At 36.2% G+C, this 19,565-nt stretch overlaps 1 protein-coding gene across 1 annotated transcript; it reads right to left on the bottom strand.

The window, feature by feature from the left end:
- Positions 1 to 4,986: 4,986 nt before the first annotated feature.
- Positions 4,987 to 19,545, bottom strand: LOC117315419 (deoxyuridine 5'-triphosphate nucleotidohydrolase, mitochondrial-like). Its single transcript, XM_033869603.1, has 6 exons — positions 19,328 to 19,545; positions 17,798 to 17,889; positions 16,346 to 16,390; positions 14,367 to 14,441; positions 11,243 to 11,313; positions 4,987 to 8,357 (listed from the first exon to the last, which is right to left on the bottom strand). The coding sequence occupies exons 1-6, from the start codon at positions 19,477 to 19,479 to the stop codon at positions 8,301 to 8,303; spliced, it is 492 nt and encodes a 163-aa protein (XP_033725494.1). The 5' UTR covers positions 19,480 to 19,545; the 3' UTR covers positions 4,987 to 8,300.
- Positions 19,546 to 19,565: the final 20 nt, after the last annotated feature.

The raw sequence follows: 19,565 nt of genomic DNA on the forward strand, positions 1-19,565 counted from the left end.
ACTATTTCCTTTCTGAGCCAGATATAATGATACTATTTCTGAGCCTGATCTGGTTTGGTATACACGACTATTTACTTGCCTCATATCATACGGTGGACTATTTCTAGGTCGGGCCTGGTATAGTGAGAATATATATCTTATCCTGGACTACCTCTGGGCCTGCTCTGGTATGTTAGACTACGTATACCTCTGTGTCTGGTATCGTAGAGTGGGAAAGTACTTTTTCTATAACAATATTGTACCTTGGTACGTCTTTTTGTATTGCCATTAAATAGAGGTTCCCGAACGAGTGGAGATTGTTTATATCATTTTTATGCAACTCGAATAAGATAATTTTTTAATTTTTCAAAAATTGAAAATTAACTAACGAGAATTGGATAAAAATGATTAACAATCGTCAGGAGTCGGGGAACTTGTTTATCCCATAACTTCTTTACTTACAAATTTAAGCTTGTCAAGTTCAAAATTCTCCCAACGCAGTAACTAAATTCTGTGAATCAAATCACTTAGGACAAAATATAGTTCGTTATGAACAAAAGCTTATCTATTTTAGATGCACGACTCACACCTTCAGTACTATATTTGTAAGTGATATAATTTTACTGAATACTTGATACATCGTACAGGGTACTGAATACTGAATACCTCGTACAGGGTACTGAATACTGAATACATCGTACATATGGTACTGAATACCTCGTACAGGGTACTGAATACCTCGTACAGGGTACTGGATACTGGATACATCGTACAGGGTACTGAATACTGGATACATCGTACAGGGTACCGACTACATCATACAGGGTACTGAATACTGGATACATCGTACAGGGTACTGGATACTGGATACATCGTACAGGGTACCGACTACATCATACAGGGTACTGAATACATCGTGCAGGGTACGGAATACTGGATACATTGTAAAGGGTACTGAATACATCGTACAGGGTACTGAATACTGGATACATCGTACAGGGTACTGAATACTGGATACATCGTACAGGGTACTAAATACATCGTACAGGGTACTGAATACTGGATACATCGTACAGGGTACTGAATACTGGATACATCGTACAGAGTACTTAATACTGGATACATCGTACAGAGTACTGAATACTGGATACATCGTACAGGGTACTTAATACTGGATACATCGTACAAGGTACTGAATACTGGATACATCGTACAGGGTACTAAATACTGGATACATCGTACTGGGTACTAAATACTGGATACATCGTACAGGGTACTGAATACTGGATACATCGTACAGGGTACTGAATACATCGTACAGGGTACTGAATACTGGATACATCGTACATGGTACTGAATACTTGATACATCGTACAGGGTACTGAATACTGGATACATCGTACAGGGTACTGAATACTGGATACCTCGTACAGGGTACTGTATACATCGTACAGGGTACTTAATACTGGATACCTCGTACAGGGTACTGAATACTGGATACATCGTACAGGGTACTGAATACTGTATACATCGTACTGGGTACAGAATACTGTATACATCGTACAGGGTACTGAATACTGGATACATCGTACAGGGTACTGAATACTGGATACATCGTACTGGGTACTGAATACTGAATACATCGTACAGGGTACTGGATACCTCGTACAGGGTACTGAATACTTGATACATCGTACAGGGTACTGAATACTGAATACATCGTACAGGGTACTGAATACTGAATACATCGTACAGAGTACTTAATACTGGATACATCGTACAGGGTACTGAATACATCGTACAGGGTACTGAATACATCGTACAGGGTACTGAATACTGAATACCTCGTACAGGGTACTGAATACTGAATACATCGTACAGAGTACTTAATACTGGATACATCGTACAGGGTACTGAATACATCGTACAGGGTACTGAATACATCGTACAGGGTACTGAATACTGGATACATCGTACTGGGTACTGAATACTGGATACATCGTACAGGGCACTGAATACTGGATACATCGTACAGGGTACAGAATACATCTTACAGGGTACTGAATACTGGATACATCGTACAGGGTACTGAATACATCTTACAGGGTACTGAATACTGGATACATCGTACAGGGTACTGAATACATCGTACAGGGCACTGAATACTGTATACATCGTACAGGGTACTGAATACTGGATACATCGTACAGGGTACTGAATACTGGATACATCGTACAGGGTACTGAATACTGAATACCTCGTACAGGGTACTGAATACCTCGTACAGGGTACTGAATACATCATACAGGGTACTGAATACTGGATACATCGTACAGGGTACTGGATACTGGATACATCGTACAGGGTACTGAATACTGGATACATCGTACAGGGTACTGAATACATCGTACTGGGTACTGAATACTGGATACATCGTACAGGGTACTGAATACATCATACAGGGTACTGAATACTGGATACATCGTACAGGGTACTGAATACTGGATACATCGTACAGGGTACTGGATACTGGATACATCGTACAGGGTACTGAATACTGGATACATCGTACAGGGTACCGACTACATCATACAGGGTACTGAATACATCGTGCAGGGTACTGAATACATCGTACAGGGTACTGAATACTGGATACATCGTACAGGGTACTGAATACTGGATACATCGTACAGGGTACTGAATACTGGATACATCGTACTGGGTAATGAATACTGGATACATCGTACAGGGTACTGAATACTGAATACATCGTACAGGGTACTGAATACTGGATACATCGTACAGAGTAATGAATACTGGATACATCGTACAGGGTACTGAATACTGTATACATCGTACAGGGTACTGAATACATCGTACAGGGTACTGAATACTGAATACATCGTACTGGGTACTGAATACTGTATACATCGTACAGGGTACTGAATACATCGTACAGGGTACTGAATACTGAATACATCGTACTGGGTACTGAATACTGGATACATCGTACAGGGTACTGTATACATCGTACAGGGTACTTAATACTGGATACCTCGTACAGGGTACTGAATACTGGATACATCGTACAGGGTACTGAATACTGTATACATCGTACTGGGTACAGAATACTGTATACATCGTACAGGGTACTGAATACTGGATACATCGTACAGGGTACTGAATACTGGATACATCGTACAGGGTACTGGATACCTCGTACAGGGTACTGAATACTGAATACCTCGTACAGGGTACTTAATACTGGATACATCGTACAGAGTACTGAATACATCGTACAGGGTACTGAATACATCGTACAGGGTACTGAATACTGGATACATCGTACTGGGTACTGAATACTGGATACATCGTACAGGGCACTGAATACTGGATACATCGTACAGGGTACCGAATACATCATACAGGGTACTGAATACTGGATACATCGTACAGGGTACTGAATACATCGTACAGGGTACTGAATACTGGATACATCGTACAGGGTACTGAATACATCGTACAGGGTACTGAATACTGTATACATCGTACAGGGTACTGAATACTGGATACATCGTACAGGGTACTGAATACTGGATACATCGTACAGGGTACTGAATACTGAATACATCGTACAGGGTACTGAATACCTCGTACAGGGTACTGAATACATCATACAGGGTACTGAATACTGGATACATCGTACAGGGTACTGGATACTGGATACATCGTACAGGGTACTGAATACTGGATACATCGTACAGGGTACTGAATACATCGTACTGGGTACTGAATACTGGATACATCGTACAGGGTACTGAATACATCGTACAGGGTACTGAATACTGGATACATCGTACAGGGTACTGAATACTGGATACATCGTACAGGGTACTGGATACTGGATACATCGTACAGGGTACTGAATACTGGATACATCGTACAGGGTACCGACTACATCATACAGGGTACTGAATACATCGTGCAGGGTACTGAATACATCGTACAGGGTACTGAATACTGGATACATCGTACAGGGTACTGAATACTGGATACATCGTACAGGGTACTGAATACTGTATACATCGTACAGGGTACTGAATACTGGATACATCGTACAGGGTACTAGAATATTTGATACATCGTATAGGGTACTGAATACTGGATACATCGTACAGAGTACTTAATACTGGATAAATCGTACAGGGTACCGAATACATCGTACAGGGTACTGAATACTGGATACATCGTACAGGGTACTGGATACATCGTACAGGGTACTGAACACCTCGTACTGGGTACTGAATACTGGATACATCGTACAGGGTACAGAATATTTGATACATCGTATAGGGTACTGAATACTGGATACATCGTACAGAGTACTTAATACTGGATACATCGTACAGGGTACTGAATACTGGATACATCGTACAGGGTACTGGATACTGGATACATCGTACAGGGTACTGAATACTGGATACATCGTACAGAGTACTTAATACTGGATACATCGTACAGGGTACTGAATACTGGATACATCGTACATATGGTACTGAATACTGGATACATCGTACAGGGTACTGAATACTGGATACATCGTACAGGGTACTGAATACTGGATACATCGTACAGAGTACTTAATACTGGATACATCGTACAGGGTACTGAATACTGAATACATCGTACAGGGTACTGAATACTGTATACATCGTACAGGGTACTGAATACTGGATACATCGTACAGGGTACTGAATACTGGATACATCGTACAGAGTACTTAATACTGGATACATCGTACAGGGTACTGAATACTGGATACATCGTACAGGGTACTGAATACTGGATACATCGTACAGGGTACTGAATACTGGATACATCGTACAGGGTACTAAATACTGGATACATCGTACAGGGTAATGAATACTGGATACATCGTACTGGGTACAGAATACACGGATCAGAAGACTAAATTCTGACTCCTAAGACAAATTACAGGACACTTCCAACATTTTAACACAAAGCCTATTTATTGAAAAACCGGCTACAAAAATGGCACTTTCATGCAATTAATATATAATATAGTATATAATCAGGAAAAGTTGACAATACAATGACCCTATGAGTGTTGACATTAAACGATCAATGTGTTTATATATCATACTGATTGATGGTTTTGACATTACAATGATGTATGATTGATGACATTACAAAGATCAATGATTGAAGTCTTTTGACAATTACGATAATTAATAAATGACATAAATTGACATTAAAATGATCAATGAGTGATGACATTGACCCTGAGTGTTGACATAAAACGATCAATGAGTGTTGATATTACGATGATCAATGATTGATGACACTACAATGATCAATGAGCTCGAGTCTTGACATTACAATGATCAATGAGTGTTGACATTACAATAATCAATGAGTGTTGACATTACAATGATCAATGAGTGTTGACATTACAATGATCCATGAGTGTTGACATTACAATGATCCATGAGTGTTGATATTACAATGATCAATGAGTGTTGACATTACAATGATCAATGAGCTCGAGTGTTGACATTACAATGATCAATGAACTCGAGTGTTGACATTACAATGGTCCACGAGTGTTGACATTACAATGAGGAACTAGTGATGACATTACAATGATCAATGAGTGGTGACATTAAACGATCAATGTGTTTATATATCACAATGATCTATGATTGATGTCGTTACAAAGATCAAGGAGTGATGACATTACAAGGATCATTGAGTGTTGACATTACAATGATCAATGAGTGTTGACATTACAATGATCAATGAGTGTTGACATTACAATGATCAATGAGCTCGAGTGTTGACATTACAATGGTCCATGAGTGTTGACATTACAATGATGAACTAGTGATGACATTGCAATGATCAATGAGTGGTGACATTAAACGATCAATGTGTTTATATATCACAATGATCTATGATTGATGTCGTTACAAAGATCAAGGAGTGATGACATTACAAGGATCATTGAGTGTTAACAATACAATGATCCATGTTAACAATACAATGATCCATGTTGACATTACAATGATCCATGAGTGTTGACATTACAATAATCAATGAGTGTTGACATTAGAATGATCCATGAGTGTTGACATTACAATGATCCATGAGTGTTGACATTACAATGATCCATGAGTGTTGACATAAGAATGATGAATGAGTGATGATATTATGATGATCAATGAGCTCGAGTGTTGACATTACAATGATCAATGAGTGTTGACATTACAATGATGAATGAGTGATGACATTTACAATGATCCATGAGTGTTGACATAAGAATGATGAATGAGTTATGATATTATGATGATCAATGAGCTCGAGTGTTGACATTACAATGATCAATGAGTGATGACATTACAATGATCAATGAGCTCGAGTGTTGACATTACAATAATCAATGACTGATGACATTACCATGGTCCATGAGTGTTGACATTACAATGATCAATGTGTTTATATATCACAATGATCTATGATTGATGTCGTTACAACGATCAATGAGTGTTGACATTGCAATAATCAATGAGTGATAACATTACAATAATCAATGATTGATGACGTTACAATGAGTGTTGACATTAAACGATCAATGTGTTTATATATCACAATGATTTATGGTTTTGACATTACAATGATCCAACGAGTGATGACATTACGATGATAAATGAGTGATGACATTACAATAATCATTACAAAGGCACATAGTACATTAAATTCTAGATATACATTGTAAATTCCTATAATCTAATTAAACATTGTTTATATACACAATCTGATTGATATGGAAATATACACAGAATTCTCTCATTTTTCATTATTTTGGCCAATAGCAGGTGATTAAATTACTACTGAAGTTAGAAATCACTACTCTATACAACTTTGATATACACCAACATATTGTTAAAGTCAGTATCTGAATTGTTCCTTGCCATTTGATGTATACTAGCATATTGTTAAAGTCAGTATCTGAATTGTTCCTTGCCATTTGATGTATACTAGCATATTGTTAAAGTCAGTATCTGAATTGTTCCTTGCCATTTGATGTATACTAGCATATTGTTAAAGTCAGTATCTGAATTTTCCCTTACCATTTGATGGATACAAGCAAAGTAAAATTATTGATTCCCCTTCCAATTAAAGAACAGTTTCATTGTCTGAGAGTCAACCGATGACATTTATTTGAAATGAGAAATTTCCGGCAGATATTGAAATGGATTCCTTTGTTCTTTTTTTTCTGATCTAAAATGTAGTAGATTCTGACAACTCGTCAGTAGGTCCAGGGCTTTTTCTGAGGGCTTTTTGGGGCCGTTAATGGGCCCCATTCCCAATTGAAATTATTTCCTATTTAAGCCAAATTCCCAAAATTTGCAGTTTACTCCTGAAAAAATCTTTCCCAATTCACCAACTTTCTTCCCAAAATGAGACAAAATAGCCCTTTCCCAAACCAGTGAGAAAAAGCCCTGAGGTCAGGAATATATTTCACAAGAACAAAAATTATCATAAGACCTACTATTGGTCACTAAACCGAAGTTACAAAGTTTAAACTGAAGATGGAAAGTAACATATGAATCCAAAAATAAAAGCTTATGTACAGCTTACTACAATTTTAACCAAATTTTGGGAGGGTAAAGCAGTAACCATAATTTCACTTGACAGAATTACATGATCTTGAACACATAGATAGCAAGCTAAATGCCTTAATTGAACACAAGTTGTTTTTTTATAATTTCTATATTTAGCACATATAATATGAGGTAATTCACTATAGATACATTTAGAACATTAAACAGTACATCAGGGGAAATCCTCAAAGCTATACTTAGCACATTGAATAGAGCATCAAGGGAATTCCTGAGAGCTAAAATTAGCACATGAACAGATCAAGGTTATTCCCAAAAACTCTTATTATCGAACACACTGGTCCCTGTACAAATCTATTGAACACATCTTGGTGGTAACTTTTTCAAGTTGAGCAGAACAACAATAAATGAGATTCAAAAATAAAATCGCAAAAATATACATAATAATGGAGTCCAATGAATATCATCATACAGCAACTTCCATTCTTCAACAAACAAGTGAAATTGTAGATTACCAGTATTTGGTACACATTGCTTGAAGATAGTGATCATCTTGCACAGATTTTCTAGTTCACTCTCAAGTTCATTCAATCATCTTTCAAACATACATACATCAACATTATACTTTGTTTATATTTTTTTCTCCACTAAACATCCTCCAATTTTTCTATGCACTTTTCAGTTTTGCCCTGTTGATCCAAATCCACCAGACCCACGATCTGTGTCGTCCAACGTCTGAAGGAAAAAAACAACAAATTACTGAATTACAAATATAATCCATCATTTTTGTTTCCACAGAATCATCATTTTTAAGTTGTATGCTTAAACAGTTTCACAAATAACCCCCCCCCCCCCCCCAGCTTGATACTAAAGCCTTGGAGAAGGGGCTTATTTGAGGATCAGTACAATATACAAGAGCTGTTGGAGAACAGCATAGCTCGTCTCGCAAATGTTTGTCAATAAATAATTAAAATATATTAATGTTTATATTGTTTACTTGATCAGATTATGTTTTGTGAATTCATGCATTTGGGAGACAAGCTATGCTGTTGTAGATTAAAGGAAGATATTAAACACAAATGTAATTGCTTTTGGACATATTTCTTCAATTTTTTGACAACATATCCTAATGAGAGTTGTCTCCCTTGAAAAATGTGACCGGTATAAATTGTCTATTGTGACGTTTTCATATTGTTTTATATTCAGTTTCACCCCAAGAAAGGATAGTGTAACTCCATAGGGAATCTTTTACCAAATATCAGCACCCTAGTACAATCATAAAGTAATGTGTTAAAAAGCTTTCAACATTTGCACGAAAATTTTTTAAAAATGTGTTTTTCCTCAAAAAAATATTTCAGTTTAACTCAGGAAAGGGATAGTTCAACCCCCACAGGGAACCTAATACCATGTATAACTATGCCTTTCAACACTCACAATATAAAGTTAACACAAAGTCCAAAGATTTAAAAACAAAAACAAAAAAACACAGATTTAAAAAGAAAATATCCAATTTTTACTCCAGGAAGGGATTGTCTTACTCCATAGGGACTCTATTGCCAAATATAAGCACCCTTGTACAATTATATAGTGATGTATTAAAACCTCTTAACAATTGCACCAAAAACTTAACGCAGAAATATTCTAAGTCCAAAAATTTGAAAAATTCTGGTTATTTCCCAAAAAAATCTTTTAGTTTAACTCCGGCAGGGGACAGTTTAACCCAAGAGGGAATTTATTACCAACAATCAGCACCCTAGTACAATTATAAAGTGATGTATTAATACCTTTCAACACTTGCACCAAAAACTTAACGCAGAAATATTCCAAGTCCAAAAATTTGAAAATTTTGTTTTTTTTATAAAAAAATCTTTTAGTTTAACTCTGGCAGGGGATAGTCTAACCCCAGAGGGACTCTATTGCCAATTATCAGCACCCTAGTACAATTATAAAGTGATGTATTAATACCTTTCAACACTTGCACCAAAATCTTAACGCAGAAATATTCTAAGTCCAAAAATTTGAAAATTCTGGTTTTTTCCCCAAAAAAATCTTTTAGTTTAACTCTGGCAGGGGATAGTCTAACCCCAGAGGGACTCTATTGCCAATTATCAGCACCCTAGTACAATTATAAAGTGATGTATTAATACCTTTCAACACTTGCACCAAAAACTTAACGCAGAAATATTCTAAGTCCAAAAATTAGAAAATTCTGGTTTTTTCCCAAAAAAATCTTTTAGTTTAACTCTGGCAGGGGATAGTCTAACCCCAGAGGTACTCTATTGCCAATTATTAGCACCCTAGTACAATTATAAAGTGATGTATTAATACCTTTCAACACTCGCACCAAAAACTTAACGCAAAAATTTTCTAAGTCCAAAAATTTTCAAAAATCTGTTTTTTTTCCAAAAAATCTTTTAGTTTAACTCCGGCAGGGGATTGTTTGACCCCCACAGGGACCATATTACCATAAATTACTATGCCTTTCAACACTTGCACCAAAAATTCAACATTTGGAAAACCAACGCCGACGCCGGAGTGACAACATAAGCTCTCACTCTTCTTCGAAGAGACGAGCTAAAAATGAAAAGTACATCAGGGCTCAGAACAAGCACTAGATACGATGTAAAGCTTGAAAGTCAAAACTTCACATTGATATAGGCTTCAATTTAAGAGTACCATCACAAAAGTTTGATTTGTAAAGAAAAATTACATCAGTGATTTAATAGGTGGATTTTGGGCCAGACACATGCCCCTCCCGGACAGAAATCCTGCAGTATTTTCCCAAATTTTTTGTTCATATTTTCCCAATTAGAAATTGCAAGTTTCCTTGTATGTTAATGAATATGAAGAAATGTCAATCATAATATTATTTCACAAAATATTTTCAGGAGCCAATGTTAAAATTGATTGATCATAGCTAAATTATGCATATTCAAAATGGTATTTAAGCTTAGATTTGATAATTATTTTTTAGCTGATACGAAAGGATATTTTCCCGAATTAAAAAAGAAATATGATCATATTTCTCAATTGAAAAGGTACAGGCTCCTGTATAATTAAGGTAAGAAAAACACTGTCAACTGTATTTCAGAAATTTTTATCTGTTGTTTTTACTGAGAGCAGCTTTCAACACAAAGCTGTTGGGCTGTGACATTCCATTAGCCTCAGGCTGTTGGGCTAGGTTTGGTTTGGTTTATTTTTGTTAAACATTCCATTAACAGCCAGTGTCATTTAAAGACGTGCCAGGTTTTAGAGGTGGAGGAAAGCTGGACTACCCAAAGAAAAACCACCGGCCTATGGTCAGTACCTGGCAACTGCCCCACGTAGGCTTCGAACTCGCAACCCAGAGGTGGAGGGCTAGTGATAAAGTGTCGGGACACCTTAACCACTCAGCCACCGCAGTCCCTGTTGGGCTAGGACATTCTGGCAGCCATGGGCTACTTAATGTAAGTGTCCCGCCATGATGAAGCTTAAAATAACTTCGTCCAATTAAGAAAAGTTGATGCAAAATATTGATATGGTGATCACAAATGTTTCCATCCTCATTTTTAAACTGTTGAAGAAGCATAGCCTGAAAAGAAAATTTCAGAATGATTTTCATTCTAGATAGAGCTTCTTACCTCTTGTTCTTCTAGTTCAGGAATGTATATCCTCTCACAGATCAGCTGGGCAATCCGGTCACCTTTGTTTACTGTAAACAAACAACCAATATGTCAAATTGTCAATATTAGATTAAAATGACAGTGGCTCAAGCCTGTGGTCTCTGCTTCAACCAAAAATCATAACAAATGTTTACATACTGATATTTATCAAAGCAAACATTTAGGCATCAAGATAATGTTGTGATTGATTTTGTAGTGCCGTCAAAATTTTTATTTTATTTTACTAATCATTGTCATAATTGTCCTTGCTGGTTAAGCTAGGCCTATAGTAACTAACCAGTGTTTTTCATGCCTATATAACTGATGCACCAAACGACCCCATCCCCAATGTATTTTAGTGTTATTTCCCCCCTAAAAGTCAGCTAAAAAATTCTCAATTATGACGCCTTTTCAAAATCTTGAAAAAAGTTCCCAGTATCGTTTTTATGAAGTATTCATGCCCATTCACAGTCGGAATACCTCAGATGTGCTTCATATGTGGTGTAATCACATCCGAGGATTACAAAAGCGATCAATCTATGTCGCAGTAAAGCTTTATCAAAAAGAATACTTATAGCGTAAACATCGTAAAGACCCTGATTGTACAAATATGGCCGTGAGTCGAAGCTTATATGTATAATATTGTGCTAAAAAGATCAGTCAAGGAATCAAGTTGTTTGCCTATTTCTTCTGAAAGACACAAGACAATCATTATCTGTCGCAGTTCTGGATAGTAAGAAGAGTAGTACACGGAGTAAGTCTGACAGTGGATATTGACCTTGACAACCTTCCACTCGACGAGAATGTGGATCAACTACCTACGGGAAAAAAACAACACTACAGGTCTTTACGACGTTCAAATAGACAAGAACTTAAGTTGAGTATAAACTATGAAGTTCAAATAGACAAGAACTTAAGTTGAATATAAACTACGACGTTCAAATAGACAAGAACTTAAGTTGAGTATAAACTACGACGTTCAAATAGACAAGAACTTAAGTTGAGTATAAACTACGACGTTCAAATAGACAAGAACTTAAGTTGAGTATAAACATTGACGGCCCTGTGGAGTTAAATGACCATACTCTCACCAATATGGTGGCTGCATTCAAATATGCCAAGGACAGACACATGATGTTATTATAATGAATAGAAAATCATGAAAGAAATGTCACCATGTAACTCACAGTTCTTTGTTTTCATTGTTTCCATACCATAAAGCTAAATGTGCATTGTAAAATTGGTTAGTATGGAACATTTGACGAGTGTGGTTAGGTTTAAATTTTTCCCAATTTATTACCCGGTTTTGCTAAAACTTTCCCAATTTGCCAAACTGAATTTCCCCCAAAATACCCCGGCAAAAACACTGCTTATAAATGAAAACTGATTGATTATGTACGCAATTTTCTTTTTTGAACACAAAATGATGTACAGTGCATTCCGCTTAATCGGGTTGCCTATTTGCGGGGACTTTTTACCCGATTAACCGACTTACCCGATAAGCCGAAATGCACCTCGCCATCTTGGATTTGGTCCGTAATGGTAGTCAGACTTGGGTCGATTTTGGATGAAAATATTTGCGTTATTATTGTTAATAAACGGTGTTTTTGTTTGTGCTTTTACTGATGTCAAATTGTCAGAGTACTATTACTAATTGTATAAAAATGTGTGTATTAAAATAACAAAACCTTAATGATTTTCTTATTCGCGGCACAGTACAATCGTAGCACCTCAAATCGGGGGGGTCATGCATCCCTGTTTCATCCGTGTGTTCCTAATTTGACATACGATCTAAGGACTCGCCGACAATTACATCTAAAATCATTTATGTTTATCATAGAGACATTCTTATGTTCGCTTTGAAGTTTAAAATATTCCATATTATTTCCAATTACCAAAGCACAGAGATCGGAGAAACCGAGTTTATTTAGGTCGTTTCATGTGGTATAAATTTATACGAACTTGACACTGGCAGTCACTGATAAAACAACACGAAATCCAATGTAATGTTTTTTATTAACCAGTTCTAATCCTAACCTGAATAGGAATTATGAGCTAACGTCGGGCGTCTGTCCTTTTACTGCTCGCTACTGATTTTTAACTCACCTGTGTATCGGTGTCGTCACATTTCCCCGTGGCGAACCCCTCACTTTGGATTCGCCACATACAGTAAGCGGTGATATCAATCGATCTGTAGCAATATCAGACCCAGGTAAAAACCTATTGTTTTGGTTTTTGCTTCGAAGATTTTACATCCCAGACGTAAAAGTTTAATTGTCTAGTCGCTTAATTATGCTTTTAAAACCCCATTACGTTTTGCTTGCTGCTGACTCTAAAAATAACATTTAATTTTACCCACAATTCTTAGTCGACTTCCTCTTGGGGAAAAACCACACGAGGCAGAATCAACAACAACACAGTTCTGAACATGACAAAACCCCGACATAACATTACCGTTTAAGGTAATATTTAACTGTTTTTTGACATTTGAACCATCAAAATTACACTATTTGTTGATAAATGTCTAAAACTTAAAGAAATACGCGATGACTTTCGTGAAAATCGGAGCATTTCTATTTTTTGTCCCGATTGTTCTATTCGAATAACTGAAAAATACGACTTTTCCAACCCAATTAAACGAATTTTTTTAACATGATTTAAGAGAAAATGGTTTTGGTTTTTGAAATTTTACCCAATTAAACGAAATACCCGATTAAGCGTTACCCGATTAAGTGGAATGCACTGTACTTCATTACAACTATCATAAGAGAACAGCTCTGCCTAGACAAGCCAAGTTTTATAATTTCGAATGTCATAGAGTGATACGACAAAGTACTAGTGGTCATGTAACTAATTGTACGTATATTCGTAAACTGTTCCGGCCTACATTTTCTTATCTTTTTTTTTAATTTACTCGAGAATACATCTGAGCAAAATCTGTGAAAAATGAGTTTTCACTGTTAATTTTACAGCATGACAAACAACATCCAATTGTGAAATGTTGACAATGCTACAGTCACTTTCTCTGCCAGTCTCGCTTTGCGGCTTCATCACAGAATGAATTCACAGTCCAGACAAAAGGGGCTGTTTATTGACAACTCACCTTTAAATTCTGTCTCAGCATGGTTGAACATGACCACGCCCAAATTTCCACGGTAATCCTGATCTATAACGCCCGCTGAACAAACAGAAAAACAAAATAACTACAAAATAATAATCAATATGACTTCACATTTGACTGCACTCGATTGTTTTGGAAAAATTTAATGTCAAATTACTAAACCTCAGTGCTAAGTTAAGTTTTTCTAAAATCTTATTTCAATTAACATCTTATAAGTATAATCACTTGAAATCGGACAAGATGATCTCCATTAATTTCAATTTTGGATGAGGCCTTGCCATCATATTTTTGAAAGAAACCTTACTGATTTGTAAAATTTACTATGGAGAAGTATGGCATAATCAAGCTCACAACAGTAATGATTAATTATTAATGCTATATAGTATAGACTGTTTGCAATGACTTTTCATCTTTATGTTATACAGTCACACTGAAAGATATATTTCTAAAGTTGCTTTTAACGATATTTTCATTATTTCTAGTTGCCATCAACCAAGATAAGTCAAAAGCTATTTACAACATAAAAGTTCTGCAACACTATTTTGATGTAACCTTTGTAAGCCTATGAGGGTATTGGCCATGGTGAATTTTGGTTTGCTGCTAACTTTTATTTCTTTCAACATACTTGTATACAGTAAAACATGGTTATAACGAATTGCAGGGGACCAACTGAATCAGTTATTGATATTTCGTATTACGTGTACTACGAATTTTATTGTTTTTCCCCCCCCCTAAAAACTTGGCTATATGAAAATATTAAAATAATAATACAAGCAAGTAACTTAAAAGCGATGCAATTATCTTAAATCTGTTATAACTTTCTGACGAAACTTTTCGCTTGAGGCAAGTGTGTAGAAAATACTAAAAACATTTGACGTATCATTTTGAGACTCCAGAAAACGGCCTGTTTCATGTGATTATCACTCGCCGTAGCATCACCGATTACGGAATGTTCCTCCTCTGTCTCTATTTTCTCCTCGTCTTCACTGTCCGAAACTACAAAATCGGTCATTGTAACCTTTTACCCCGGAAGCCTCGTTTTCACTAGCTCTCAGTCGCTTGATGATAAAGCCATTGCGAAACATAAAGACACCTAAGAATGGATTAACAACTTGACATAATCATCGATAAAACAACTCACTTTATTCTGTCATCGAAAACACAACTCACCGATTCAATAGCCGTACAAACATATACCCTGAAATGTGCCCTTGGGTGCCTCTTGGTGACACGGCCATTATCACCCGGGCATGACTACCGACTTCGGAAGATGGGTTCGTACTATAGTGTTAAAATAACAGTCTCAGCTGACGGGACCGCTAAATTGGTTCGTTATAGACAATATTTCGCTATGTGAAATTCGTAATATAATTACAGAATTACATAGAAGTAAGAGAGAGAATAGCTGGGAAATCGGAATCAGTTCTCAATATCCATAAAATCGCTATAAGCGTGTTCGTATTAACGTGTTTTACTGTATATAGAACAATGGATGTAATAGAGAATAATAGATATCATAGATAATAATAGAAATTGTAGAGAAATTTAGAAAAAAATGTACATGTACAATGTATACTGAAGACAATAGTATCTTGACGATAGATGTGCAATATTATTTATCATGGCCCTTATTATTTTACTATAACATTTAATATTTGTTTATAAAGTAATTACTTTTTGCTATAAATTATTGGCTTGTTATATCGTATCATTGTTGTACTAATGGTTTGCTGCTAAATTTTATTTCTTTCAACATACTTGTATATATAAACCTATGATAATTTACTCATTATAGGAGGAAACCCAAGATATTTCTTTTTCAACAAAATTTCATTAAAATCCAACAAAGAATGAAGTCAGTGTAATTGACAGAAAAAGTTGAAAATTATACAAACGATTTATAACAAATTTCAACATCGTGAGCTAAATTATATCACACTACAGTTGTTTGTAATACAAACCTCCAACATCTATGAATTGTTTGGCTGCTAAGCCTGACCTCGGCGCTGAAACAAGATTAAATCATCTGTTACTAATAATATAATATTAAAATACACTCAAAATATTAATATGATGTTTTCTTACGACGTTTTTGTGATCCATGACAAACAAGTATATTTTGTGGATGCTTTTATAAACAAGAGATTGCAGGGCTCTCGCTGGGCTGTATTTGGGGCCGAATTACCAATCTAAAATAGTATGTTTTTTTTCACAATCGCTCAAGCTGATTTTCACAATTGCCTCTCGTGTTAAAATCAAAATAAAAAGTCAAAAATTTTAAAAATGAAAGAAATCAAATGAAATATTTTCATGCGATTGTCAAACCGGAAACATAACTGGAATGTTGTGCGCAGATCAGACGTGCATAAGTTGTCTCGCTCAGTCAGACGTTTAGCGGTAGTGCTCTTCCACTAACGTGATCAAGAGTCTGTTTGACCAAGACTACTTTTCAGTAATCATGGCGAATGTACATGTGTTCATCAACAATGTGCTTTCGAATGTGACGAGATAGACAATGTCTCGAAATTCAAAATATTACCGAAGAAAATTGACGGTAAAACTGTTTCGAAATGTCAGAAGATTGATGTGTTGTACAATCAGTAAGCGTTAAACAGTTTAAGTCCGTTCGGAACAACCGCGGGTGAAAGTGTAACTGTTGATGATGATCGCATTGAAACTACTAAATCTACCGCAACAACCACGAGTCAGGCTGAGGATGTAAATGAGTTTGATGAATCAAGACAATCTTCTCACTGATGAATACTATTGTCACAAAATTGAGATCAAGCTTGAATAAAAAAAGTACAGATCACATTATGAGGATCCTATCAGAGGGTCCATGTCCTGCTTTACCAGACCGACAGTTACACTACTACAAAATGTTGCAGCCAGACAGTTTGACCCCTCTGAACTCTAGACGGACACTCTCCCAACTGAGCTAGCTATCTGGTCACTGATGACCAACCATGTCCAATCCAGTTTCGCTACATCCCCCTCCCCCCCCCCCCCACACACACATCCAACAAAGTCTGTGACCCCAAAGAGACACACAATTAGACCCTCAACCACCTCTGTGGATATTTAGTTAATTTATAAGTGTCAAATACAACAGGGCGCCAACTACAACAGGAGAGGGACTCGAACCCTGGACCTCCTACCTCTAGACAGGTGCTCTTATTGGCCTCTGGCGTTCAGCTTAGTTCACTTACATGAGGAGAGGTGTCTCTGAGGTAACTAATAGCTGGGGTTATATTAGAATTGATGTAATGAAGGTATATATTAAAACATGCATTCACTTGACCAAATTTAAGGCAAGGATTTTTTTATAACATCAATTTTTTGGGGGAATTGGATCGAGTTATCATAAGGTTAACCAGAGGAAACTATCAGGATTTATTAGAGAGGACACTGACCAACTCGTCCATAACATCCATCCGGCAAAGCAATCTGGATGTCTGTCTTTACCAGCTGTTTGCCCCTGGCTGGAATGGTATGGTCATAGGCACTGAAAAATAATTACAAGCACAATTTATAAAATATACAATACAAGAAATGTAACAAATCTTATATAATATAATAAGATATTTTATAGGTTTATTTTAGAAACTCCATCGAAAAAAAATGAGACAGTCGTGATCTTGCCAGCAGGGCATCCATTAACCCGAGACCTCGGGTCAATGACGCAGCAAAATTAAATTTGACGCACGACTTTTGCATGCCGTGCGTCAATCTGACGCTTCACATTTTGACCACCACTGTCATTACTCTATGTGTTGTCCAATACCCAGGCTCAACAAAGGGTATATTTGCTATGGTCAGTGACACTAATTAGTAGAATACCCCTAGGAGTCAATTAAAAGAGCCACTCAACTGTGACTAATCCAACTGTCGCTGCCGATTGCCAAATTGGGCACATGTACAGGTGAAGTATCTACTGTACCTACCTGTAGTGGCCGATCTGCACTTTGTTCTAAGCAATAACATTTAAATAATTGAAATAAGTAAGCTATAGAAGATTCCCTTCCCAACATATAAATGTAACATATGTTTTTGATAACTTTCAAGTATGTACATAACAAGAATGAGATCGTGAGCAGGCCTAGTTTGCAGCATGCCAACACAGGCGGCTGCCATTTTGTTGTTAACCTGAATAACCTTACATGACCTCGATCTGCAGTGCATTTGACAGGATGGGAAGCGTAAATCATTATTGTTACATTTTGGCGGCAAATATGATAACAGGATTAGCATACAAAAATTACCTCTAGAGGCTGAGCAGATTAAAAAAAAAAGGATAAAAAAAATTATAAAGATGGTTTTACAAATTATGCTTAACCAATGTAACACATTAAAACATAATTTCAGCAAGAAAACTGTGATAGTTTTTTTTGTTAAAAGGTTTACAAGAAATTGATTTCAGTTATTCAAATTAAATAAAAAAAATGATATAGTACTTAATTCAAACAAAAAAATACATTGTATAATAAAAGAAAAGTGTACATTAAAAAAAAACTTTTATCTATTTAATAAAAACAAATATTAGATAATAAATTAAGATGAACTAAATTCTTTTGAATATTATTCAATTAATTATAATTTTTGAAAGAAAGACATTTTTATCAGTTTACCTTTGGAAACGATTAACCGTCAAGATTGAAAATTTCAAATTTTGACTCTCAGGATTTTGATTTGACTCTCAGGATTTCAGAGCTGAGGGTCACTGATTCTTGAGATTTTAATCCTACTGGATGCCCTGGCCAGACTTCTTTGTATTTTACAGCTGAGCAGAGACACTACTGTTGTATAGATTTAGATGAATAGACTTAATGGTTTAAATTTTTCATTACTACTACAAATACATAGGTAAATAAATTACAACCAGTAAACATCTGATTGCTTTGTTCATATCGAAGGACACAGAAAACACTTTGTAATTTATTTACCTATACAGATCGTATCCGGCGGCCAGTTTCGAACCTCGAGTTGGAGTGAAGGCATATTCGGTCATTTTAGCGAACCTCAAAACAACATTGTCAAGTGGCATCTTCTTACACTTTTTTGCAGCGGGTTCTTGTTCCTCTAATATTTCAGGCATACCCTGTCAGATGTCTGGCGCGTTAATGTGTGGGTTTTTCTCTTTCCCGCGCAATATTTTTTTACTCAGTCGGAAAGGGGTAAACT

This window comes from Pecten maximus, chromosome 17 (genome assembly GCF_902652985.1).
Source record: "Pecten maximus chromosome 17, xPecMax1.1, whole genome shotgun sequence".
In the NCBI taxonomy this organism is placed as follows: Eukaryota; Metazoa; Mollusca; class Bivalvia; order Pectinida; family Pectinidae; genus Pecten; species Pecten maximus.

What these genes read in the sequence shown, in the direction of transcription:
- LOC117315419 (XM_033869603.1), bottom strand. Translation starts at nt 19,479, where the DNA reads ATGCCTGAAATATTAGAGGAACAAGAACCCGCTGCAAAAAAGTGTAAG. An exon ending in TGGATGTTATGGACGAGTTG is followed by an intron (nt 16,391 to 17,797) that starts GTCAGTGTCCTC and finishes ATCTTGTTTCAG; the next exon opens with CGCCGAGGTCAGGCTTAGCA. An exon ending in ACAATTCATAGATGTTGGAG is followed by an intron (nt 14,442 to 16,345) that starts GTTTGTATTACA and finishes CTGTTTGTTCAG; the next exon opens with CGGGCGTTATAGATCAGGAT.